The sequence below is a fragment of the Pteropus alecto genome, unplaced genomic scaffold (genome assembly GCF_000325575.1).
Source record: "Pteropus alecto unplaced genomic scaffold, ASM32557v1 scaffold281, whole genome shotgun sequence".
Taxonomy (NCBI): Eukaryota; Metazoa; Chordata; class Mammalia; order Chiroptera; family Pteropodidae; genus Pteropus; species Pteropus alecto.
This window is the reverse complement of record NW_006431909.1, coordinates 642,939-669,389: the sequence shown is the minus strand read 5'-3', so window position 1 is coordinate 669,389 and position 26,451 is coordinate 642,939. Positions and strand designations below refer to the sequence as shown.

At 42.4% G+C, this 26,451-nt stretch overlaps 2 protein-coding genes across 2 annotated transcripts in view; both read right to left on the bottom strand.

Annotated features, from left to right (window-relative positions):
* Positions 1–4,385, bottom strand: part of PRODH2 (proline dehydrogenase 2) — an 11,073-nt gene extending 6,688 nt beyond the window's left edge. Inside the window, exons 1-4 of the mRNA XM_015598729.2 lie at positions 4,191–4,385; positions 3,918–4,114; positions 3,591–3,729; positions 3,422–3,508 (exon numbers count right to left, since the gene is read on the bottom strand). Of these exons, the coding sequence (XP_015454215.1) occupies positions 3,422–3,508; positions 3,591–3,729; positions 3,918–4,114; positions 4,191–4,367 (600 nt within the window). The 5' untranslated portion in view covers positions 4,368–4,385. The remainder of the gene's footprint in view (positions 1–3,421; positions 3,509–3,590; positions 3,730–3,917; positions 4,115–4,190) is intronic.
* Positions 4,386–15,210: 10,825 nt separating this feature from the next.
* The window catches only part of NPHS1 (NPHS1, nephrin), a 16,892-nt gene continuing 5,651 nt past the window's right edge, over positions 15,211–26,451 (bottom strand). Inside the window, exons 14-29 of the mRNA XM_006905959.2 lie at positions 26,240–26,412; positions 25,660–25,800; positions 25,439–25,579; positions 24,787–24,908; positions 23,661–23,832; positions 23,414–23,570; positions 23,167–23,318; positions 21,691–21,802; positions 21,426–21,607; positions 19,808–19,864; positions 18,112–18,231; positions 17,949–17,973; positions 17,768–17,843; positions 17,494–17,587; positions 17,281–17,396; positions 15,211–15,342 (exon numbers count right to left, since the gene is read on the bottom strand). Of these exons, the coding sequence (XP_006906021.1) occupies positions 15,211–15,342; positions 17,281–17,396; positions 17,494–17,587; positions 17,768–17,843; positions 17,949–17,973; positions 18,112–18,231; positions 19,808–19,864; positions 21,426–21,607; positions 21,691–21,802; positions 23,167–23,318; positions 23,414–23,570; positions 23,661–23,832; positions 24,787–24,908; positions 25,439–25,579; positions 25,660–25,800; positions 26,240–26,412 (1,972 nt within the window). The remainder of the gene's footprint in view (positions 15,343–17,280; positions 17,397–17,493; positions 17,588–17,767; positions 17,844–17,948; positions 17,974–18,111; positions 18,232–19,807; positions 19,865–21,425; positions 21,608–21,690; positions 21,803–23,166; positions 23,319–23,413; positions 23,571–23,660; positions 23,833–24,786; positions 24,909–25,438; positions 25,580–25,659; positions 25,801–26,239; positions 26,413–26,451) is intronic.

Sequence of the window (26,451 nt, the reverse complement as noted above, 5' to 3'; positions counted from 1 at the left end):
AACCTTATTTTCCCCTACAATGCTTATTTATACTTGTCACACACTGGCTTTGGTTTTCCTTATTGTCTCTTGTCCCTCCCTGACTAGCAAGTGAGTGCCTGGCGGGCAGGGAGTTTTTCCTGTTCATCGTCTTCTCCACCCCCAGCACAGCACTTGGGATACGGCCGATGGCTAACGAACATTTAGAAAATTCATAATGTGGAAATCATAACTGTCTCTAACTCACAGTCTTGTTATGGGGATCCAAAGGATCAGTGAGAGCTGCTGGTAACCAAGATGTCCAGCTGTGTCCAAATAACTTTCTGGGAAGTTAAAGAAAGAGGAACAGGTGGGACTTAAATTTTATTTTATCTAACAGGGTCAATATGGATGAAGCAGGACTAGGCTTGCTAATTGAACTCCCCCTGAGGGCAGGTTGGTTTGAACATGGCACCCACCCCCATTCTGAGGGAGAAAACTGTCTCCAGGAGGAAGAAGAGCTGGGGGCACCTACTTTTCTCCAATCAGAGAATTGTCTCCCCTTGGCTTGGGGCATAGTCTTGGGGGTAGTTCTGGGGGTGTTAGCAGCTGGCGGAGCTCCTTATATATAATGGCCACCCTCATAGAGGGCCTATTCGGTGCCAGGTGCTATTTCAGGTACTCACCAAATTATTAACTCTTGTACTCTTCACCACCCTCCGAAGTAGGGACTGTTATCACCCCCATTTTACAGAGGGGAAAACTGAGGCACAGAGAGGTCAAATTATTTGTCTAAAGTCACACAACTAACTAGACCTGGGATTTGAACTTCAGCTTCTCCAAAGCCTGGATTCTTGACCACCACCTTAAACAACCACTCACAGGCAGAGAGTAAATGTCTCCCTGGAACGTGTAATGGTAGTCCCCTTTTACCCGAGGGGAATACAAACCAAGACCCTCAAGTGGTTGCCTGAAACCACGGACAATCACTGAACCCTATATATGCTATGGTTTTTCCTATGCATTCGTACCTTTTCTCTTAAAGGAAGCACTTTACGGCTTCTCTTTGGCATGGCATATCTGAATCGCCGGCATCACTCCTCTTGCACTTTGGGGCCATTGTTAAGTAAAATAAGGGTTACCAGAACACAGGCAGAGCGAACTGCAACACCTGAGAAGGCTACTAGGCGGCTAACCAGTGGGTAGCGTATACAGCGTGGACATGCTGGATGAAGGGATGAAACACATTCCAGTGGGTCAGAGTGGGACAGTGTGAGATTTCAAGTTACTCAGAATGGTGCACAATTTAAAACTTATGAATTGTTTATTTCTAAACTGTTCCCTTTAATAGTTTCAGACCACAGTTGACTCCAGGTAACTGAAACTGGAAAGCAAAACCTCAGATAAGAGGGGACTACTTTAAAAAACACTTAGGACAGTGAGTGGCACGTTGTGATAAGTTCTCCACTATTAATTTATTGTTTAAAAATCACTTGCTTCATTCATTCACTCATTCATTGATTTGACATAAATCTTGTCTAGGTACCAGGGGCTGGGAATATGGAAGTGAACTGGAATCATGAATCGTGCTGTGGAAGCAGAGGATGTGGAGAGCAAGGATGGGTGGGGACTCAGATCTGAGATGAAGGGTAGTAGGGCTGCCTCTGAGGTGGAGACAGGACGGAGAGGCAAGTCTAGGGAGACACAGAGGCCAGTGTGGGACCCAGCAGGTGTGGGAGACCTGGGAGATGCCCAGGAGGCTCAGGGGAAAGGCTGGGGCTTGAGACAGAAACATGGGCATCATTAGTGCTGCGTGGGGAAACTGAGGCTGTAGGGGCAGGTGAGAAAGCCTTTTGAAGGGAGTAAGGGGTAAGAAGAGAGACAGGACCCCATATTTAAGAGACAGGCAGAGAAAAACCTAACAAAGACCAAGAATGAGCCAGCAGCGATGGAAAAGGAAATCCAGGTGTGATGGTATTGGGGAAACCAAGGGAAGTATGTGACGTAAGAAAGAGGAAGGTCCCTCTGTTCCTTGCAACGTCAGACACCAGCTGGGCAGGGGCTTTAATCCTTAAAGCTGCCCTGGGAAGGAGTTGGTAGCACTCTCTTCATGTGACTAAACTAAAACTAAAATGGTAAAACTTGTTAGATTCCAAAACTGATTCTCTAAAACACTAAATCCTGCTTCTTGTGTTTTGTGACACATTTAAAAAATTACAGATTAAAAAAAAAAATCAAGATAAAAAAAAAAATCAAACCCATCAGCATGCCCCTACAAAATTGTTTGGGATGGTGGAGACTTGGAGGCCACCCAGGTGTCCATCCCACAGGAGGTAAACCACATGGATAGAAGCAGCAACTGCAACCAATGGATTAGCTGTTCACAAAGACGCTTGAATGGACCTTGTGATCTGACTGTTTATTGGAAAAAGCATGAAATGGAATGAAATAGATAGCATAACACTATTTTTGTACATCTTAAAACGTACCCCTCAGATTGACAGAAAAGGACACAAGGGAATTTTCTGCAGTGATGGAAATGTTCTATATCTTGATAGGGATTTGAATTGCTCCGGTATGTGAATATGTGAAAACTCATAGAATGGTACATTTACAATTTGTGCATTTCATCATATGGAAATTTTACCTGAAAAGAAATAAAGTGCTGTAAATAATTATCAAGTTCTAATTAGTGATATGCATTCTGAAGCATTTGGAGGGAAGTGTACTGTTGTTTGCAACTTACTTTGAAATGCATCAAAAAATAAGATGTATTTATGGATGGACGGAGCAATGGATAGAAGGACAGATATGATTTAAAGCAAGTATAGTTAAATGTTAACAGTGGCAGGTATACAGGTGTTCACAGTAAAATTCTTTAAACTTTTCTGTATGCTTGAATATTTTCACAGTGAAACATCAGAAAAATATGCCCCTAAACAGTATACACTTGGCAAAACAAAATCACAATAATAAAGAGATATATATTATACAGGATGAAGTGGGTGCCAATGGCAGATAGTGTAGAAATAGGACATAGAAATAAAAAGGAATGAAAAAATGAATGAATGGATGGATGAATGAATGATTAAACTGAACCTCATTGGTCTAATCACAATTCCCAGCCATCCAGCACACACTAGCATAGCTGAGTAGATTGATAAAATATTGATATACTTTCTTCCTGTTGATAAAAATCTTCTTTCTCAATCACTCTTCAGAGCTCTCAACCCCCAGGCTCCTTCCCTAGAACCCCCAGATGACCCATAGACTGTCCATTCCAACAATGCCCCAGGGCTATAGACACACATTTATTCTGATTGTTCTGAGCCTGGAAAGTAGTGGTAGTTAAATAGTTTGAACATTCTATTTGCAGGCTTCTGCTACATACAAGTCCAGGGGACTCTGCTCCCCTGACATTCCCCACCAACCATTAATTTCTCCCCCAGTCTGAGATCCTTACCCGGCCAGAGTCCATGGCTTCTGCCAGCCTCTCAGGGCTCAGCTCCGAGGGAGCTCCGGGCCTTCTGACCCACGAAGTTAGCTCTTTCTGGAACGGAGTGGTGGGTGGGGTAATGAGAGGGACCTGGTAGGCAACCACACCCTCCTCCCACATCCTGCCCATCCCTTACACAGAGCCGAGAGCTGGTCAGCGCCGTCACCTTCAATTGCATGAGGATGTTCCCAGTTGGGCCAGGGGTCTCCAGGAGGCCTCGTGACAGGTCCACACACCGCAGCATCGCACTGAGGTTTCCCTCATACCAGGCCTCACTGCCCAGCCAGAAGGCATCAGGCCCTGGAGCCCACTAACCCTTTTCTGCCATCCTCCCGACCTCCCAGGGCCCTGGCCCCTTACTCACCCAGTCTTTTAAAACATTTTTAATATAACCGCCCATGACAAGCCAGGGACTAGGCATGTATAGACTGTGATGGCCCATAAGGTGGCTATGTTTACTCACCCAGTCTTGACAGCTGAGTCTGGCTCCTCCTCAGTAGGCACTGCCAGCAGGGGCCGGAGGCCTAGAGTCTGGAGCTGTTGGACACAGCCCCTCACCTCCTCTGCGGTCTCACCAGCCACAAACTGCCCATAGACAGATGCTCGGAGAAGCGCGCCTGAGAGCCGGGAGCCCAGGAGTCGCTGAGACCAGGCCTGGAGCTGGGGTGACAAGGAGTGAGAGCTCAAAACTGGACCTTGGGGAGCCCTTAGACGAGGCCCCAGGGTCACTGCTCACCACCAGGCCGTGGGTGACCAGAGGGGGCCAGGCACACAGCCGTAGCACTAGCAAAGCCCGTGTCAGTTCTCCTGTGCCCTTGAGGCGGAAGGCCGCACCATCAAAGCTCAAGGGCTGCCAGGCCCCAGCAGAGGGGCCAGCCTGGGAATAGAGCACTCGACAGGTCCAGAGCATCATGAATCCCTCACCACGCCAAGTAAAGGGGCTTTGGAAGTAGCAGAGCTACCGGTGCCCCTTGCCTGGCCAGGGGCAGTGACTCATTAACCAGGCAGTTGCCAGGAAAAGGCAAATCTTTAGGATCACAGGCTCCTTGGAGGTCAGTTAATTATCAACTGATAAGGACAGAGTTCAGAATAACGGGGACAGGAAAGGACAACCCTCAGCATAACAGCTCACGAACATGTGACAGTGGGTGCTAAGTGAGAGCAGGGCTCTGGGAGAAAGGACCTCTGGTTTCAAGGCAGTTTGACTTCGTGATCTTGGGAAAGTTACTTGACCTCTCTTGTTGCAATTCCTTCATCATAAAATGGGGGAAAGTGCAGTGTTATTGAATAAATTGGAAAATACCTAAACCTCTAACCCAGCTGTTCCATGCTAAGTATATATCCTAGAGAACTTGAACATGGGCTTCAGGGAATATGTAGAGGAAGGAATGTTCATAGCAGCAACGTTTGTAATAGCTCCAAATGGGAGTCACCTAACTGTTCATTGACTGGAGAATGTATAAATATATTGTGGTATATTTATACAACAAAATACTATAAAGCAATGAAAAAAGAACAAACCATATGGACAAACCTCACAAACATAATGTTGAGTGAAAGAAGCCAGGCACCAAGGACATGCTGTATTATTCCATTCAATAAACTTGAAAGCAGGGAAATTAAATAAAGCAATAAAGTATTGGAGATACATACATACATGGATGGTCCAACTTTAAAGAAAAGGTGAGCAAGAAAATGATTATTACAAAAGCCAGAGAGGTAGTTACCTCAGGGGATGGGAGGAGTTGTCACTGGGTAGTGACTCATGAAGGTTTCTATGTTCTTTTTTTCTTAAATGATGATGATTCACAGTTGTTCACATAAGTATTTTTTAAAGCTATACATCTATATTTTATACTCTGTGAATGTAAAATACATATCACAATAAAAAGTAAAAAGTTAATCATGGGTTGAAGGATGAGAATTAAAAAGTAATCATAGTATCAGTCTCACAAGGTTGTTATGAGGATCCAATGAGTTCAGGGACACACACAGCCTAGTACGCAATATGGGCTCAGTAAGTACTGGCTGTGATCATTACATGCTGTGTATGCACAGTCTCATTTGTGTCTGTGCTCCTGGTGAGATATATACCATTAAGCACCCTCATGTCTGGGGATCCCGAAAACCACCTCAGGTTCACTGAGTCACTAGAGGGATTCACAGAACTCAGAAAAGCTTTTTTTACTCATGGGTATGGTTTATTACACCGAAAGGATATAGATTGAAAATATCAAAGGGAAGAGGAGCATAGGGTCCAGGAGATGCCAAGCAGAAGCATCCAGTTGTCCTTTCCCAGTAGAGTCAAGTAAACAGCACCTAGTTCTCCCAGCAACAATGCATTACAACACATATAGTGTACTGAAGCCAGGGATGCTAATTCCCATTGATTAGCACAGGACTTAATTTTTGCTGAATGAATGATTTAATGATTTTTTTGCTGAATGAATGATTTAATGGGTTTTTTTGGGGGGGGATTTGCTATGGACAAGGGATTTGGAGATTCCTTCATATGGCAATACAAGTAGATTATGGATAAGACCCACTTCTTGAGTCATTGTCATCTTGAGGCTACCAGAATCACCTCCTCAAAAAAGTCATGATCTGGCAAAGGGTAGAATGGGACTGCGGGAGAGGTGGAGTCTCCCTGAGAGTGGTCGGTCATAATAGCATTGCTATTGAGATGCTGAGTCTTGAGCTATTGGTGAGATGGAGAACCTGGCCTTGGTACTCTCAAGTTAAACCAAGACCCTGAGAGGGACTGAGACGGACTCAGGTCAATAGTGTCCCTTAAGTACCACCAGAACCAGAAACAAACCCTGTCTAAAGGAAGGTTTTCCCAATTTAAGTTTTCAGGACTCCCGGTAACTAAGCTCGCAATCACCAAGCACGCAAGAAAGTAAGCCACCATGAGTGAGAGTCAGCAGAAGCAACTGCTCCAGTTATCTACTGCTACAAAATAAATTACCCTTAGTAAACCTGATGGCTTAAAAGAACAGCAATAATTTATTTTGCTTACAAATTGGCAATTTCTGCAGGGCTCAGTCTAGCTATCTTGTTTCTGTTCTATGTAGTATAGAACAGAACAGGGGCGGCTCAACTTGACACTAGAGGAGGCACTTTCAAGATGCTATACTCATGTACCTGACAACTTGTTACTGGCTAGTTGGCTGGAATCTCAGTCAACACTATGGGCTGGGGGCCTCGGTTCTTCTCTATAGGTACTTGGGTTTCTGTACAGCATGATGGTCAAGTTCTTAGAGTGAGCATCCTAAGGGAACCAGGAAGAAGTTTTATTGCCTTTTATAACCTACTCTTGGAAGTCACACAGTATCACTTCTGCCACAGTCATAAACCCGCCCAGATCAAACTGGGAATACAGATTCTATCTTATCTTCCAGTGGATAGTGTCAAGCCACATCGTAAGAGAAGTGAATCTTGTTGTGGCCATCTTTGAAAAATACAATGTCATAACAAACCAAGATTCAGACCTGAAAAAATTTCGGATACTGGAATTGTCAAAATCAGACTATAAACTCTGTAAAATATTTAAAGAAATAAAATACACAACCATAAATATAAGCAAACAACAAGAGAATATCAGGAATGAAAAAGTGGATTTGAAAAATTAAAAGAAAGGTGAAACTTCCAGAAATAAAAAATATAATAAAGGTGATTCCTGAAACGAAAATTAAAAACTCAGTGTACCAGGCATAGCTGAAGATAGAACTATTGAACTGAAAGATAAGTCAGAAAATTACACAGCAAAAGGGGAAAAAGAGATAAATATATGAAATAGAAGTAAGAAACATCAAATATCTAACAAAAGTCCCCAAAACAGAAATAAGAGAGAATGTAGGAAAGGCAATCCTTGAAGAAATAATGGCTGAGAATTTCCCCAAACTGACGAAAAACATGAATCCACAGTTCTAAGAACCAAGCATCTCCTAAACTAGATAAATAAAAAGAAATTCATGCCTAAACACATCAAAATGAAATTGTACAACACCAAAGATAACTAGATCTATTCTCTGTTTCCGCATCCTATGGAGTATAGTGTTGAAATAAATCTCTAGGCCCAAAATGGAGCCACTCGTGCCTGGGGTGCCACATCAGCCAACCAAAACTTAGTTATCTTTTATGTCCCTGCAAATGCTGTGTCTGACCAGGAACGCAGTATATCCAATCAGGCAATCCCCAAACACCAAACCCCCTATAGGCCTTCTCATCCCAAACGAGGTTGCCCGTGTGGCCCCAGCCAATCAGATATTTTCTACTTGTCCCTTTCTTGTTCTTCATTCTTTATCCTATAAAAGCTTCTTGCCTTCTGGCCCATTTTGCAGTTCTCCGAAAGGAGACCGTCCACCTCATGAAGTATTAAAGTTTGTTTGTATCATCTAAATTGTCTTCTTTAATCATTTTTTTAAACAATAGCATGGAATAGACACCCCACAAATTCTTATTGAAAAAAAGGTTGAGAATCCCAGGTTGAGATCACAAGTAAATTAAAGGCAAGGAGGTAGAAATAACTATGGTTCACAGAGGAGAAAAACATTACTTCTAACTTACCTGAAGCACAAACTAGAACTGGGGGAAAGTAAAGTTGAAACTGACAGTTTGGGAAGGAGAGAGACTAGGGGGGGGATGTTAAGTGCCTGGCAGAACCGACAGAACTACAATAGGCTGCTGCTCAGCAGCAGCTATGGAAGGTTCTTGAATAATGTTCCCAGATGGTCCTTCTGTGAGTGATTATCCATTTTGTGGTGAGAGGAGAAAAGGTTTGAATATTGGCACAGAGGCAGAGTTCTAAGTGGGAGAACAGCTGTGGGGTCAGAGTCCTTTCATTAGTTCTGACTGAGTCACCTGATGACTCTAAGCTGATCACAGATCTAAGTGATACGCCTATCCGTGGAGCTCCAAGTAGGGTGGGCTAGATACGACACACAAAGCCTAGCTGAAGTGGGGGACTAGGCATTGCTGCTTCCAAAGACTCTCCATGGAAAAGGGTGAATGGGCATTGGATAACAGACTAACTGGGCTCATGAATGGTTTTGATGGTTCCGGGAGAGAAAACATAAAAAGAACTTAGAATAGGGATTGGCATATGGAAACAGCTCATAAATGCTGTCTGTTGTTGTTTCAAGCATTCAATGGCTTCCTGTTACCCACAGGATAAAGTACAAATACCATAAGATGACCATCGTGATTTGTCGTTGCACATTTCACTGGCCTCAATTCATGCTTCGACAGTTATTCTCCAGCAACGATTTTGGGAAAATCCCTCCGCACACTGTGCTCCTGCGTCCTCTATGCCCCCATGCCCTGCACAGCTACTTAGCTTTTAATATCGGGGCTTGGTGATCACTTACGTGCAGAGGACACTCTTACCACCACTGGAATTCTTATCTCTAGCACAGACCTTTCTGCTGAGCTCCAGACCCAAAGTATACGACCGCTTATTTAGAATCTCGGACTAAATTGGCTCTTCTCAAACGGGGCGGTACCGCCCCCTGGTGGGAGCATGGAAATTTGCGCAAACGTTATTGGTTGCCACATTGATTGGAGGGCGCTACACTTTTAGAGGTCAGAGACCAGAAATGCGGGACACTGCCTCCGCGTCCTGAACAACTTGAAAATGTCCTTAAAGGCACCCATGTGGGTAATAATTGTTTTATAATTATATGAAATTCTTAATATAACACGCATACACGCACGACATGGTTGCGTGTTATATTAAGTGACAATATAGTGACTTTTTCTGAAATGAAACTATGGTATAAATAGAACGAAAAAAATTTTATTGTTCAGTAGGATACCAAAGGCCGTTCACCATATCGGAAAACCACAATTTCAAACATAATGCCACCTATGAGATATAATGTAAAGTTTTAATGATGTATGACACACAAAAAGAAATGTGCCCCCGTCCTTCTCAGTTTTACAGGTTTCAAGAGAAAGCAAATCTGTAATTTAGTTAAGATATTGAGTATGTGGAATAAATCAGGACTAACAATAAAAGACAGAAAAAAATTTAGGACGTCGTTGGTTAGTGTTAGAAGCTGTTGTGTTGGACTTTATTTGGGGATCCTGTTCAAACCTGATCCAGTGCACCCACACTGAGTTTTGAATCCAGTTCCATTATCCCTCATCATGTGATTTTGGATAAGTAACTTAAAAAGAAACATCTTGGCCTAAACAGAGCATGGTTTCTGGAATCAGACAGATCTAGTTTTCAATCTGGGTCTGCTATTTAAATAGATAATGACCTTAAGTGTGTTAATTAACTTCTCTGAGACTGTTTCCTTGTCAGTCAAATGGAGAGGGTAATCTTTACCTCATACGGTTTTGTGAAGAATAAATGAGATGATGTGTATTATAATAATAAAAGAAATGTGCCCATATTACAAGTGTTCAGTCTGACAAGTTTTCAGAAAGTGACAATACCTGTGTAACTAGCACCCAGGTCAAGAAACGATATTATCAGTCCCCTTGAAGTCCTCCTTGTGCCCTATTGCAATCACTCTCTCTCTCTCCCAAAAATGACCACTCTTGACTGCTAGTGCCACAAATTAGTTTTGCCTGTTTTTAACTTTAAGTAGATGAAATTATACGATATGTTTCCTTTGGAGTCTTATTTCTTTGATTCGATTTATGTTTGTGACAGAAACAAACTCATAGATACAGAGAAGAAACTGATGGTAGCCGGATGGTAGGGAGTTTGGGGGACTGCATGGAAAAGGTGAAGAGATTCAGAAATACAAACTGGCAGATATAAAATAGTCATTGGGATGTAAAGTACAGCATAGGGATAGGCAGAGGACTTGAATAGACATTTTTCCAAAGAGGACATACAGACGGCCAATAGACATTTGAAGAGATGCTCGAGGTCACTAATCATCAAAGAAATGCAAATTGAAACCACAATGAGATATCACCTCACACTGTCAGAATGGTTATCACGAATAAATCAAGAAGCAGCAGTGTTGGTAAGGACTTGAAGAAAAAGGAACCCTCGTACCCCCCTGACACCATACACAGTTATTACAATATTATTGGCTATATTTCCTATGCCATATTTTATTATTTTTATTTTTGATATTTTATTTTTGATTTTTCAATTATAGTTGACATTCAACATTATTTTAAATTAGTTTCAGGTGTACAGCATAGTGGTTAGACATTCATGTAGTTTATGAGTTGATTCTCCTGATTAGTCTAGTACCCACCTGGACCCATACATAGTCATTACAACGTTATTGACCATATTCCTTATGTTGTACTTTATATGCCCGTGACTATTTTGTAACTACCGATGTGCACTTTTTAACACCTTCACTTTTTTCATGCAGCCGCCCAACCCTCCTTCCATCTGCAACCATCAGTTTGTTCTCTGTACCTATGAGTCTGTTTCTGTTTTGTTTGTTCATTTATTTTGTTCTTTAGAGTCCATGTATAAGTGACATCATATATTTGTCTTTATCTTATTATGCTTATTTCACTTAGCATAATAATGTCTAGGCCCATTTATGCTTTCTCAAATGGTAAGATTTCATTTTTATGGCTGAGTAATATTCCATTGTATATATGTACCACCTCTTCTTTATTCAATTGTCTATTGATGAGCACATAGGTTGCTTCCATATCTTGGCTATTGTAAATTGCACTGCAGTGAACATAGGCATTCGTATATCTTTTTGAATTAGTGTTTTAGATTTCTTTAGATACATACTCAGAAGTTGAATTGTTGGGTTATAAGGCAATTCTGTTTTTAATTATTTGAGGAAGCTCCAAACTGTTTTCCATAGTGGCTGCATCAATTTGCAATCCTTGGTTCATGATGCATTCTGGTCCATGCAAAGCCCCTTCTCTGATAGTGAGCAATCTGGTTATCATTAATATATTTATTTCGTTTATCAATTCCTCTGTATGTAACTGATCTCACATTGTTGCTGCTACCCTTGTCCTGATACCGGTCTTTTTCACTACACTAAGACTCTAACAACCTGCACTGGGCAGCCCTCCTGTGCATACCCCTCACTCTACTTGGCCTCTTACACCTCACCTTGGAGTTGTTATGGCTCCCCACGCAACACACACACACACGTACGCACGCACGCACACACACACACACATGCACGCACACACCACACAATCTCTGAGCTTGCTTTAGTATCACAAAAAAAGTTTAGGACTGAAAGCTCTTACTTTCCTTTTAATCCTTGCTTTTCATAGCTACCTTGCCCTTTTCATTCATAACCTTGATGACTTTCTTTTTTACTGTCATCAGATTTGTATGTTTTATTACTTTCAGAGAACATGGTGTTGGCTTTTTAAAAAAGAATTTCTATTTTACATTTTTTATTAATTTATTTCATTTTATTATTCTGTGAACTATTGGGGAATTTATTCTATGGTTCTTTTTCTAGTTTATTAAGATAGTCAATTCATGACTTTGGAACTTTCTCTTTTTCTAGCATAATTATTTAAGAGTATAAATTTCCCTCAAAGCACTGTTTTTAATACTCCCCACAGGTTTTGATGGGTAGTATTTTCATTTTCATCCAGTTCTAGATATTCTTCATTTCCTATATGATTTCTTTTTCTTAACCCAACTTGGGCCAATCCAATTTGTCCTGTCTGAAATTTGGAATATAGGCATTACATTTTAGAGTCAAGCAACTGTGTGGTACTGGGCTTCAAGGTGCTCTAGAACTTGGGCAGTCCAAGCATTAATTATGGACAAGCACTGTTGGATCCAGTACGGAAACAAAGCCATGAGGAGTCAACCTCTCTGTATCTCTTCTTAGAAAAGAAAAATGCGCAATTAAAATGCACTTTTAAGAATGGAATGGTTTTTTAATTAAAGGGAAATACACAAATAATTCTCAATTTGCGTATTCAAGTGCTACATAATTATGTCCAAGCAATAATTATGGACAAGGAGGGAAGCTAAGTATCTACAATAGGAGAATGGAAGAAATCTGTTTAGGGTTGCAGACAAGAAGATGGTGTGACCAATGAAAGATTTACACAACCCATGAGATCCAGCTGTACTTCCTATTTTTTGCTTCTATGACATTGTTATGAACCCTTAGACTACATTTTTAAAATAACTTTTGTTTTGACAATTTCAGATCTGCAGAAATGTTCTAAGAATGATACGAAAAAATTCCAATAGACTTCACTCATGTTCTCCAAATGTCAGCATTTTATCACATTTGTTTTATCTTTTTCTATCTCTGTGTATAAAATTATTTATACACATATTATTTTTTTCAATTGTTCAAATGTAGATTGAAAACACAATACCCTTTTACCCTAAATATATTAGCGCACATTTCCTCAGAACATTCTCTTACAGAACTGTAGTACAATAGAGTTAGCATTGATACAATATTATTATTTCATCTACATTTCTTTTTCAATTTTGTCAGTTGTCCCCATAATACTCTTTATAGAAATTATGTGTTGCCCTCAGTTTTCATGTCCCTTTAGTCTCATTTAATCTGAAACAATCCTTCAGTCTTCTTTTGTGTTGCATGACCTTGACATATATGAAAATCACAGACCAGTTATTTTTAAGATATCCCTCAATTTCAATATCTTCCTCATGATTAGATTTAAGTTATGCACTTTAGTCAGGAATATCATTAACATACTGTTGTATCCTCAAAATTTTATATCAGGAGGCCCATGATGTCAATTTGTTCTACGCCTGGTAATGTTAATTAACTTTGACCATTTGGTTAAGATGACATCTGTCAGGTTTCCTCCGCTGTAAAATTACTATTTTTCTCTTAGTAACTAATAATATAAATGATATTTTAGCTCTATTAGTTTGAATGAGTTTCTGCCCCTTGTAAATTATTCATTTTTGTATCAGTTAACTAAAAACTACATTCAAACTGACTTTAGGAAGAGGGTAATTTATGGTTGCAACTAACTGAAGACACCATTCGGGTCGATTTAACAGGGATGGGAATTTAAAGTCCAAGAGTAGCTCTGACTTCAGGTTCAGCTGGATCCAGGGGCTTGGTGTAATCAAGAACTTGTCTCATTCAACAATATCTATATAAATTAAGAGGAACTAGATTCTGGTCAGACAGAAGCAATAGATATCTGCTACATGGATTCAGACAATGAAAAACAGGAAGTAGGAATTACATGCAAAGACTCAACAACAGCCTGAAGTTCCTTTGGAGAGCCTTACTCAAATAATTTACATGATGTGGAACAACCCAGGACCTGGATTATCAGCATTTTTTGTGCCCTGCCCACACTGATTGGTTCAGGGATGGGCATGAAACCCAATCTGGACTGATGAATTTCAGGATTTTCCAGAAGTATTGGCAAAAGAGGCATTTCGGCTACTGGGCTTGTGGAATGCCAGCCTAGACCTGTAAGTACTCATCTTTGTCTATCAAATGAAGAGTCTACCTGAGAATTAAGTCAACACAGATAAAACAATGCCAAGAGATACAAAGAGGTTGACTCCTCATGGCTTTGTTTCCATACTGGATCCAACAGTGCTTGAAGCCAATACTCCCCTGGAATTATCAGTTAAAAGAGATAATAAATTCATCTTTCCTGTTTAGCCAATGTGGAAGCAAAATGTTATAGGTTTCTTCTTAGAAAAGAAAAATGTACAATTAGAAATGCACTTTTAAGAATGGAATTGTTTTTTAATTAAAGGGAAGTAATTTGAACCTTTCCGATTTGTGTATTCAAGTGCCATGATGTAAAAACTTATTTTGGGTTTATAGTGATGAAAACTAAATATAGGAAAGCATTTGAGCTAAACAATTTTGATAATATCATTAATAAAGTAGAAGTGAAGACCTAAAGAAAGATTATACTTAACTATATTCTGTTCTCCATGGAAATAAATTTCTCAGTTCTTTTCCTGCTATTCAATACAAAGAAGAAGAATTCTCTTGCTGGGCTGCTTTATTGTGGAGACTGTTTTTAAAGTCATCTTTATTGAGATATAACTTATGTACCATAAAATGAACTCAAGTGGACAGTTCAACAATCTTTGAAAAATCTATATAGCCATGTAACCACCACAACAGTCATGATATAGAACACTTCCATCACCCTTCCAAAATTCTCGCAAGCCCTTTCACAGTCAATTCCTTTCTCATAGCCCCCAGACAACACTGATCTGCTCTGTCACCATAGATTAACTGTCTGTTTTAGAATTTCTGTAAGGGAAATCATATAGTCTGTATTATTTTGTGCCTAGCTCATTTTGATAGTCTATTTTATTTTCTATAGAGTCTATTTATGTTTACATGTGTGTCATAGTTTATACATCATGTTTTAGATAACTGTAGAGAATAATAAAACAAGTAGGACATAACAATAGTTCAGAAATTTCACTTCTTATTAGCTATATAGTTAAACTCAAAATGAACTGAGTTTTTAAATATGCCTTTTCCTGCTTATGAAAATTTAATTTAAAAAGCATAAAACTCTCAAAACAACTTTTATTAGATATCTTTTACAATTCACTGTGTCCCTTTAAAGAAGTTTAGTTTCCAAAGCCAATCCCAGGAGGAGTCTTCTCGATATTTTGACATCAGCTTAAATCATCTTTTGTCACTTACACACACCCCTCCATGTCCTCTCCTGAAAAAGTCCAGTCCGTTTGTATCTTTTGGAGCTCACTTAACGAGCTCATCCCAGGCCAGAATGAAAAGGACCACTGGAATGTTATGTCCTGCAGGTGTAAGAAGAGGGTGTTGAGAAGCTTCTCACACCAGATGTCCCCTCAGCTCAAAGGGTAGAGAATCAGGTTCCACAGTGTCCAAATCTCCTGCCACCTGATCATAGATTCCTCTTGGATCCTCATACTTGTCCTTAGACCAGTGGAGGTCACTGGGGCTCTGACGAGAAACAAAGGTGGAGTTAGAGCCATAGAGAGATGTCCTTTGGGTCATCACTGAAGCTCTAAGGATACGCACCCCTCTTTACTTCCCAGAAAAAAATGTTTTACCTTACAATTATGGGGAAATTCCAACATACACAAAGAAGATAGGGATTATAATGAATTCTTATCTTGAATCTGCATGTACCCATCGCTGAGCTTTAATAATATCAACACTTTGTCAATCTTGACTTATCTATAGCTTTATATTTTCATCTCCCACCTACACTAACTGGACTATTTTTAAGCAAGCCCAAGATATCTCATGATTTCTTGTCAGAAAAATAATTTAAATGTCAGAAATATGAAACTTTTAAAAGCCACAATGTCAGCTATGGAAATTGTGGAATGTGAGTCATGATTCCATCAGTCTTATGAATTTCCAAAACATTTTCTCATCAAAATAGAAAAGAAAAATTATGCCATGTAGAGTGGTCCTTACTTGGGATGTGCTTTGCCCTAATATTGGGAGAAATGATTTTTTTCAGCTCAGCAAACTTTAGAGCAGACTTGCCCATGGTCCAAATATGGTCTGCTACCTGTTTGTGTACTTTCTAAGAGCTAAGAACATTTTCACATTTTTTAACCACTGGGAAAGTATCAAAAGAATAATATTTGTGACATATGAAATTCGAATTTCAGTGTTCAAAAAAAAGTTTTATTAGAACTTAGCCGCACTCATTTGTCTATGTACTGACTATGGCTGTTTTTACACTACAATGGCAGAGCTGAGTAGTTTTGATGACAGTATGTCCTGCAAAGCCCAAAATATCTACTGGTCCTTTACCGGAAAAGTGTGCAGACTACATCTGTGCTTTAGAGGGCACATATGGTTCAGCACCACGGACAGCATTTTACGCTCATTTCCACCATCTGGAACAATGTTACCGGGAGAAATACTTGGCCCAGCATTAGCCAAAGCCATACCAAAAGTCAGGGGTTCTGCCCCACCTCCCTTACTGTGGGTAGTTGGTGGGGGGTAGTTGATGGTCAAAATACCTGTCTGTTGTTTTTGCCTGCCCAGCCACTATGTTCACTTCTCTCTGGGCGTTCTGTCCCTCTCCACTCAGTCCAGCAGATTGAGTGGGCCTGGTCCCTACTCCCTGATGCCATGGGTGGACACGGATCCAGACCTGTCCAATTAGCTTATCCTGCCTCAGGGGTTCAGCGATGAGAATGTGACCCAAGCTAGACCAATAAACAATGGAGATTTGGAGATATTGGGGAAAAAGGCATTCTCTTTCTTTGAGGTTTCTCATCTAATAAGATAGAAACCTGGATTTTCTAGGGACATCTTTAGGGAGGAAATTCTGAGTCCAGCTGGGTGGGCCTGAAGACAATTTTATGCTTTGACTTTTCAACTGAGGGGGCAAAAAAACTCTTTCTTTATATCTCTGATTAACCAATATAGTGGAGATGGCTAACTATCCAACAGTAACAGAACTGTAGTGAGGCATATAGCTGCCAAGCTAGACTACATTTCTCAGCTTCCTTTGCAGTTAGGTGTGACCATGTGGCTACGTTCTCACCAGTAGAGTAGAGTGTACAATTTCTAAGCCCAGACCATAAGGCAGAGTTGTGCTTCCTTCACACTCTTTTTCCCTCTCCCACTGGTTGAAACTCTCAGTGAATTGGCCCATCCATGTAAACTTGGACGATATGCTAAGGAATGGCAGAGGACCACAATGGAAAGAACTTGGGTTCTGTAATAACCACATGCAGCAGAGCCACTCACCTCTGACTGCTATGTGAGAAAGAAATAGACTGTCTTCTTTAGGCCACTGGGTTATGGCCAGGCCTATCTGGGATAGCAGCTAGTTTACCCTGACTAATATAAGCAGTAGGATGCAGGTTTCTGGCACTAGCCATGAATGACTTCCGCTGATATAAATCTCACCATCTGTACTTCATCATAGAGGTGTCCCCAGGCCCCAGACAGGGCATACAGTCTTTCCACCTCATCATAAAGGTGCCCAGGAAAGGCCATATCCTCCTCTTCAAGATCTGTGAAACCTGGAGTTGGAGTGGAAAGAAGGGACGATCAGGGCACCCAGTGCAGATGTCAGGGGTAGCTATAAGTGGAGGGAGTTCTGATGTGGTCATAACTCACCTTGGGGATAAGACACCTCCTCCAGCATTGGTGGCAGCTGGGGGCTGAAGTCCTTCATGGAGTGATAATATGGCTCTACATCTGCTGTGCTAAGCTGTCAACATCCATCCCCACCAAAAACAAAAAAACAAACAAACAAAAAAACCAGATAAAGTGTTTTTCATTCTCTGACTCTCTACTTCCTGGAAAAGGCAATGATTAACCGAAATCTAATGGCAGAATTTTAGTCACTGTCAGTTCCATCAGCAGGGCTGTCAGGAGCACCCCCACTCACCGTGGAGCTTCGAGTGTCCCGGTCTCCAGTCCACTGGCTCTCCTCATAGTCATTCTTGATCTGGCTCTCCTCTGACCTTCCAGGGTGGAAGTATGGAGGGCAGTTAGGTGTTGACCTTTTGATGCCTGTCACCCCGAAACCTCCCCTAGAGCCTTTCTTACAGAAAAATTGCCCCGCTTACCCTGCCTCTGTCTTCTCTGAGATGCCTGAGAGAAGTAAGAAAAAGGAGATCAGAGACACTCCCTTCAAGTCTACTTGGCCCTGGGAAACCTTCAATGTGCAGCAGCCCCAGGGATCCCCATCACCCTTGGGCCTCCATCCCAGCAGGACAAGTGTCTCCTCACCCTCAGCAAGACGCCTCAATCTCCGCTGCCAAAGGAATCTACCGACACAGGAGGCATTAGAAAGCAGCAGAAGACCCCCAACAGCAAACAGCACAGACAGCAGAGGCAGCTCCGAGGAGCCTGAGGGCGGAAGGTACCCACTTCAGTGAGTCCACAACAACTGGCTCTAGGCCTAGAGCAGGGTTCTCTGTGTAGGGACTCAGGCAGGAGCTTCAACTTCTTATCTGAGTATTCAGGACCTGTGATCTGGCCTCTTCTGACCATCTTCTGATCTCCAGTCTTGACCATCAAACAAAGACTCAGATGTTGGACCCTCCAGCCTCACTAACTAACCATGCTGTTTCTAGATTCACTGAGGCAAATACACCTCTAAGCCTTGGAATAGTCAAATGTCTGCTCTTAAATGTCCTTTCTTCTCAACTCCTATTCACCCTTCTAACATCATCTCAAATGACTTCTTCACACAAACTTACATCCCAGACAATATTAGACTCCTCTGCTGTATGTATCCCTGAGGACAAGACTAAGTCCCTCTAAGTTTATATCCATTCAGCATCCATTCTCCATCTTTTTCTAACAACACTCATTTCCCTTTGAGGAAACAGCCACTACCCTGGTCTCAGTCTGTATGGTGCTTCAGAACTCCATGGAAGACACAGTACCCATCCCTCTTTTCACAGTGATTGGTTCACAGACTGGCATTTGACCCCAGGTGGATTTTTATCAGCACACTTACGCTAATCCACTTAACCTCTACAGGCTAAGATGTGAAATGAAAGCTAGAGGTGTGTGTGGAACTTCTTTGTACTCTTGATGAAGGAAACCGAGAAGGAAGCCATCAGCGATGAAGGCCAAATTGAGAGAGTGATAAGTAGATCCTTGGTGAAAATTCTGAGCACCTAAATCCAGCCATACTTGGAGTTTTTAATTTCAAGAGCCAAGCAATTCCTTTATTGCTGACAATAGTGGAATTTCTATCATTTGCAACCTTCTTCTCAGGCCCTGAAGGGAATTGTTTGCAAAATGGTCACAATTTTCTCTCTGTATCCATACTCTTGAGTAGCCCCTTCTACACCGACTCTGGGTTGAGCCATGTCACTTGCTTCAGCCACTAAGACAATAGCAAATGTGACAGAATCAGAAGCTTGAAAAGGTGATTGTAAATTGGAGATTGCCCTCTCTTGCTGCTCTTGGGACTCCTGTGCCCACCTCCATGTAAACAAGACTAAGGCCCTCTAAGGGGAGACATGTGGCCCAGTTATCACCATTGTCCCAACCAAGAGCCAGATCATCAGACACGTGAAGAGGGGGCCATCCTGGACCAACCAGTCTCAGCTGAGCTGCCAGCTGACTGTAGCCAGACCAGAGCTGTTCAGCCTCTCATTAAATCACGAGAAATAATGTTCGTTGTTATAACTGCCCATGTTTAGGGTGGTTTGTTATGCAGCAAAAGCCAACTGATACAGGCTATGCACATGGCATGAGATCAGCTAATTCTTTCAGAATTAAAATGAATTGGGAAGAGAAAAAATTGATCACATCTACACAAGAGAAAGAACTAAGGAAATGAGCGAGGGCCTACAAGGACCAAGCTAAGTCTTAAGGGGCTGTGTCTATAGGTGGAGGGGGCAGTGTTAGAGACCAGAAACTTCTATTCTCAGGGGAGAAAGGGGTTTTCAGGGCATTGAGGACTTGCCTGCAGGTTGCTCTGTGGGAAGCTGGTAGTCAGGTTCTCCAGAAGGCTGGTATAGACCTGGGGGTGGATAAAGAAAATGTGAACTAACACCAAGAATCTGGGATAAGCCTTAAATATTTCTCAGTCTCCTATCAAATTTTTCCTCTTATTTCAAGACTTATAGGAACTGACTTATTGCCCCTTAGGAATATTTCAAAAAGAGCTGGAAATTGCTGATACTGTTAATAGCCATGTTAATGTCTATAATAATATTAATTAATTATCGATGAGTACTTTATAGTGTGCGAGTTTCTTTTAACCTGAGTTGTTAATTTTTCAAATTAACCAAAAAAGATGCTGGGCTCTCAGGATCCCTTAATAGGGGAATAAGTTCTAGCACAAGGGAAGTGAGTATAGTACTTTATGCTTTAGTTCTTAAATGGAAGACTGGAATGGGGGGACGGAGAGAAAGGAAGATTGTGGGGATGGAAAAGGGTCCTTATTTCCATGGGGTAAAAGTCTGCTCTGTCAGAAAAGGAAAGACAGAAAGAGGGTGCTTTCATGGGGCAAAGTAAACAGAAGGTGAAGGTGAGCAGGAGACATTTCTTAAAAATTAGTACTTACATAGCACTTACTTCATACAGGACCCTGTTCTAAACACTTTAGATATATTAACTCATTGAATCCTCACAACTGTCTGAGATAGACCTTACTTTCAGAAACTAAGGCATACCCTATTTTTAGAAACTGAGGCTCAAAGAAATTTAACGGAGGCTCAAAGAGGTTAAGTAACTTGCCTAAGGTTTCACAACTAGGACTTGACAGAGCTGGAAGTGGAACCCAGGCTTGTCTGAACAAGGCTCTGTGATTAACCACAACACTACAGGGCCCATCAGAGCCTAAACGTTCTCATTACTCATATTCAAAGAATTTGTTCATTTCATCAAAGTTGCTGAATTTATTAGCATAAAGTTGTTCATAATATTTCCTTATTATTCCCTTAATGTAATGTTCCCTCTTTCATTCCTGATATTGGTTAACTTGTGTCTTCTCTCTTTTTCACCTAGCTTAACTTTATAAATGTTGTTAATTTTTTAAAGCAATAGCTTTCAATTTTATTGATCTTACTCTATTATTTTTCTGTTTTTGAGTTTGCCAGTTTCTGCTCTTACCTTAATTATTTCCTTCCTTCTGTTTCCTCTGGGTTTAATTTGCTCTTCTTTTTTTAGTTTCTTAAGATGGAAACTTATAGTGTTAATTCGAGGCCTTTTTTTCTTTTTTTCTTTTTAAATCTAATATGTGCATTCAATGCTACAAATTCCCTGCTAAGCACTGCTTTAGCTGCACCCCATGGTTTTCATTTTCATTCAATTCAAACTCTTTTCTAACTTCCCTTGTGTCACTAATTACATTCAGATAGTATAATTTAGTGACTCAAATCTAGTCTCTGGAGTTTACCTGTCTGAGTTTCAACCGCATCTCTATCCCCGTCCAGCTGTGTGATCTTCGACAATTGCTTAACCTCTCTGGACCTCAGTTTCTTCATCTATAAAAAGGGACTAATAGTACTGACTTCACCATACCACCCTTTAAGTCCTCCGCAGAACTCTGCAAACTGTCCAAGACCGTCCCTTCCCACCTGGGGTGGTGATAGAGATCTGAGATCCCTTGTCAGCTAGTCCGCTGTCCCCCAGGGCATTGTTGGCCAGTAGCCAGACCCTGTATCGCGTAGAAGGCTGCAGCCCAGTCAGTGTGAAGGTGGTGGCCTGGGGTGGTAGGACATCCATGTAGAGGAACCCTGGGATCCCCAGAGCCTCATACCTATATGAGAGGGAAGGCAATCACTCAGGTGGGTGCCCCAGCCCTGTTGGCTGCCACCCCTTTCTGCCTTAACAAGGACCCACCTGATTTGGAACCTCTGTGGCAAGCCCCCATCAAAGCCAGGTTTCCACTCCAGCCCCACCGAGTATGGGGTCATGCTCATAACCCTTAATCCTGATGGAGGATCAGGGCGGCCTTTAAGGAAAAGGACAGAGAGAGTAGTCAGAGGATACAAAAATATTCTGGAAGATTTCTTCCAGATATTACTAAGAGTGATTTTAAATATATAGTCGATTCTCATTATTCATAGTGGTTATGTTCTATAAAGTCATTGTGAATACTGAATTAGCAAATACCAAACCACTGCTTCTAGGGAAAATGCAGACTTAGGTTCCTACAAGCCTGTAGTCACATTTTTATCAAATCATCACTACATGATCTTGTTTTGTTTGTTTCTGTTTAAAGATACCCTATGTAATATACCTTGTTGATTCATTAACATGAAACTCATAGCTGATAGTGCTATAACTCATGCCTGAACGAACCTTTTCCAACAGAAGTATTTTCTCCATAAGGCACATCACAGCCTTCTTGCAGTTAGGAACACCAGACAGCACTTCAGCTCTATGCTTGGGGGCCATTCTAAATAGCAAAACCACTAACAAAAAGCACAAAAAAATATAGCACTAAATAGACCTCGAAAAGCACATTTATTTATGTATGAGTGCTGAAACGAGAGAGCAGAATGTGACTTTGTTCTACTTAGGCTGAGAATGTGTTCACTGGGTGACTCGAATTTTTCACCCATTTTGTGCATGTCACTAACCACTGAGAAAGCAGCATGAGTATTGATTTGGGGGTAACAAATAAATTTTAGCAAATAGACAAATTTGCAAATAAAGACTCTACAAATAATGAGGATCGACAATATGTTCCTTGTAGTGGAATTTTTGTGCTTATAACCATTCCCCTCATTTCTCTTGGTTACGGAACTCTGATTATTCTTTGGAGAAACACTTGCCCACATTTTCAGGCTCCCAATGGGAGTGACTCTACCCCTTATAGGATGGACATATGACAAGGCCTGGACAACCAGAGTATTGCATTCCCCTGACCACATGATTGATTCAGGGCTGGGAGCCAGGTAGAGCCAACGAATCTTAATTCTAGTGCTTTTATACCACTGTTAGGAAGAGAAAAAATTATATTTCCCCCAGGAATAACAGCCCACTATGAGAAGCCTTAGAATAAAGACAACATAGAGAAAATCAGACCTAACAGATGGAGAGTTCTTGATAACAGCTGAACCTGGATCTAGCGACTCCTGAAAATCTACTTTTAAGTTACTTGTGCCAATAAGATCTCCCTCCTTTTTTCCCCTTCGTTGTGGGTTTCCTTGCAAATCCAGTCTCCATTAGGATTTTCAGGTCAGGCAAAAACTCCATTCTTACTTATAAACACTTCTCAGGTTTCAGGAACACTGCCAATGCCAACTGGAGACTTGGGGACTAACCCAGGGAGCACCCTCCCAACACCCTCACAGCCTTCTCCCACCATACTGATGCTGACGAGTTGAATGTTGGTGTGATCCGAACCAAGGGGGTTGGTGGCTGTGCATGTGAAGAGGGCATAATCCTGGGCTGCAGACACATTGGCAATCGTCAAGAGACTGCTATGGACTCCACCTTGGTGGTATGTGTGTTCCATGTACCTGGAGAGGAGTTGCAGCAGAAATTCAGAGAGGGTAACTGGGGCTGGGGGACCAGAGTTGGGGCTGGAGTGCTACCTGGCTGAGCCTGGGCTCACCTGGGATCCTGGAGATCCAGAGGGACCCCATTTTTAGTCCAAGTGAAGACAATGTTGGGGACACCTCGGGCACGACAATGGAGGGTGGCAGAACTGGTGCTGTCTCCAGCTGCAGCCACCTTAGTTAAAGGAGTGGGGTGTTCCACCTGGGGAGCAACTAGGAGTGGTTGGGAGTCAAAATGAGGTATGCAGAAGGATTGTGGGTTTAGTGGCAGGCCCTGAAGTCAGGGGTATGAGTGTTACTCACATCTGATGACAAGACGGACCAGCCCTCGGGCTGGAGGTGGCACCCCATTGTCCACAATGCACTGGTAGGCACCAGCCTGAGTCAACTTGGCATTGTGAATCCTAAGACGCCCTGTGGACCCTTTTGAGATCTTCTCCATATTATCCAGGCTCTGGTCCTCCTCCTCTTCTCCCTGGAGGCCCGAGATTCAGGGAGATGGCCCCCAGTCTTTGCCCCAGCTCCATTATCCCTTCTGTAGTTTTATTTTCCCAGCCACTATCACTCTTTACAAAGCTAGCAAAGAAAAAATTCCTCTTGTCATCTATTTATCTATCCATCCATTTATCCAACCATTCATGCATGGAGCCATTTATTCACCTATCTATCCATCTATTTAACCATCCACCTATTCACCAATTCATCCACTTATCCACCCATTCATCTACCTCTCCTTCCATCCATTCATCCATTCATTAATCCAACTATTTGTCTTCCTTTAATCCATTCATCTATTCTCTCTTTCATCTCTCCACCTATCCTCCCTATCTATTCACTCATACATGTACCACTCATAAGTACAGGCATCTGTTCATCGATTCATCCAGCTACCTATTTATCTAGCTCTCCAACCAACCATCCATTCATTTATTGATCCTTCATTTTTTCACAGATATCTTTACACTGATGGTCTGTCTATCTTTCTTTCTTTCTTTCTTTCTATCTATCTATCTATCTATCTATCTATCTATCTATCTATCTATCTTCTATCTATCTATTTTCTAATCTAATCCATTTACCTACTCATTTCTCTCATTCAATTATCTAGTCATTCATCTTTAATCCATTTATCCATTCATTCATTTGTCCCTTTGTCCATCTGTTATTCCATCCACTCATCCATCTAACTGTTCATCCACCCATTTACCTATCATTCTGTATATCCATCCACCTGCCCACTCACTCACCTGGTTATCTATCCACTCATGCATCCATTCATCTGCCATTCAACAGTTAATTCTTGAGCATGCTGTGACATGTATATAGTTACACAAGATCATGTAGATGTGACTCCTCCTCCCAAGGGGCTCACAGTCAAGAAACCACATCTCCCAGCCCCACCTCTTTTTACCAAAGGTTAGATTCTCACCAATCTCTCCCAGTTGAACATCCCTGGAAGGATGGGGTTGGCATCAACAGTGCAGACTATATCCACAGAACCCCCAATATTCACCTCAGTGGGGTCCTGAAGAGCTCGGATAGTGGGAGCATCTGGAAGAGGCAGGGTTTGGGGGAGGCACTTGGGCCTCAACAGGCCATGGTGGGAGAGGATCCCAGGTGGGAGGGGGTCCCAGGTGGGAGAGGTATCTTAGAGGTGTCCAGGAAAGTTACGGGTGTGACACAGTCTGCACTTTATGTGGAGAACTTCGAGTTGTTCTCAGGGTTAGTGAGGTTGTTCTCACTTTCTACTGTGCCTCTGTGGTGACATGAGTAGGTCCAGACTTCCAGAATTGTGTGGAGGTGGGGCTTCCACAGTAGGCTTGGTGGGAATAACTCCCATGTAGGTTGGTCCCCTATCTGGACAGATTCCACATAGGATCTCTCTAGTGAGTAAGCATGTTTCCATCACTGTTGATCAGAGTGAGAGGCTTCCAGGATGGGTGAATATCCCTGGGTGGGAGGAGCTTCCACAAGAAGGAGATTCCACAGTGGGCAAAGTTCCCTGGGTAGGTGTGGTTTCCATGATGGGTGGGGCTCCCAGAGCTACCTAGTTTCCTAGGGTGATGGGGGAAGGGGCTCACAGTGTACATCCAGCCGCACTAGAGCTTCAGCGGTGCCCTCCGAATTCTGGCAGTGCAGCTGATAGAGGCCGTCGTCAGCGCGGGTCACATTCCATAGCTGGAGTGCTCCACCAGACAGGATGCGATGCCGGGGGCCACCAGCTGAGAGAGGTCAGGATAAGAGGGCTGCTAGGCCCTCCCTTTCCAAAGACCTGCACCCCTCTCCATGCCCATTCCCACACCTGGGCTGAGGCGGTAGCCCCGGAAGGTCCAGTTGAAGGCCTCTGGGGCCGGGTTGGCAGACACCGACACTGGCAGCAGTGCTTCGCCCTGCTCCACTGCAGTCACCACAAGCACCTGCTCCCCCAGGAACTCTGGAGGGTCTGCGGAGGTGGCGCCGCCGGGAGTCAAAATTGTTAAGATCAGGGTCCGGGATGGATTTGAGATCAGGTACAGGTGTAAAGGGTTAAAAGCGGGATTGGGACTAGATTTAAGGTGGACAAAGTAACAATTAAGTTCCAAACTGAGCTTAGGGGTTTGGTTAAGGATAGAAGTTAGGATCCAGTTTAAGAAAAGGGTAGAGGCCAGATTTAGGTTTAAGGATAGAGGTTTAAAGAGGGTTCAGGAGGCGGGGGTCATAGTCAGGGATTAGGATAGAGGATAAAGGCAAGACGGGGTTTGGGCAGGACAGGAGTTGGTGCAAGGCCAGGGTCAGAATGAAGTTCAGGAAAGTTTGAAGGTTTAGGATGGAGCTCAAGGACAGTGTCAAGGTGAAGACTCGAGTGGTAATCAAGGAGGGAACCAAGAGATTGGCACACATACACAGCACGTTGAGGCGGTAGAAGGCGCTCACGGTTTCCCGTAGCTCGGTGCTATGGGCACGGCAGGTCACACGGTGTCCGTGGTCGCGGGATGAAATTCTGAGAAGGACGCTCTTGGCGGCGGCAGAACCTTTGAATGGGGCACTCCGGGGCCGTGCGGCCACGCCTTCCAGCCTGCGAACCAGGCGGGGGTGGGGTGGGGTCAGGCCAGGG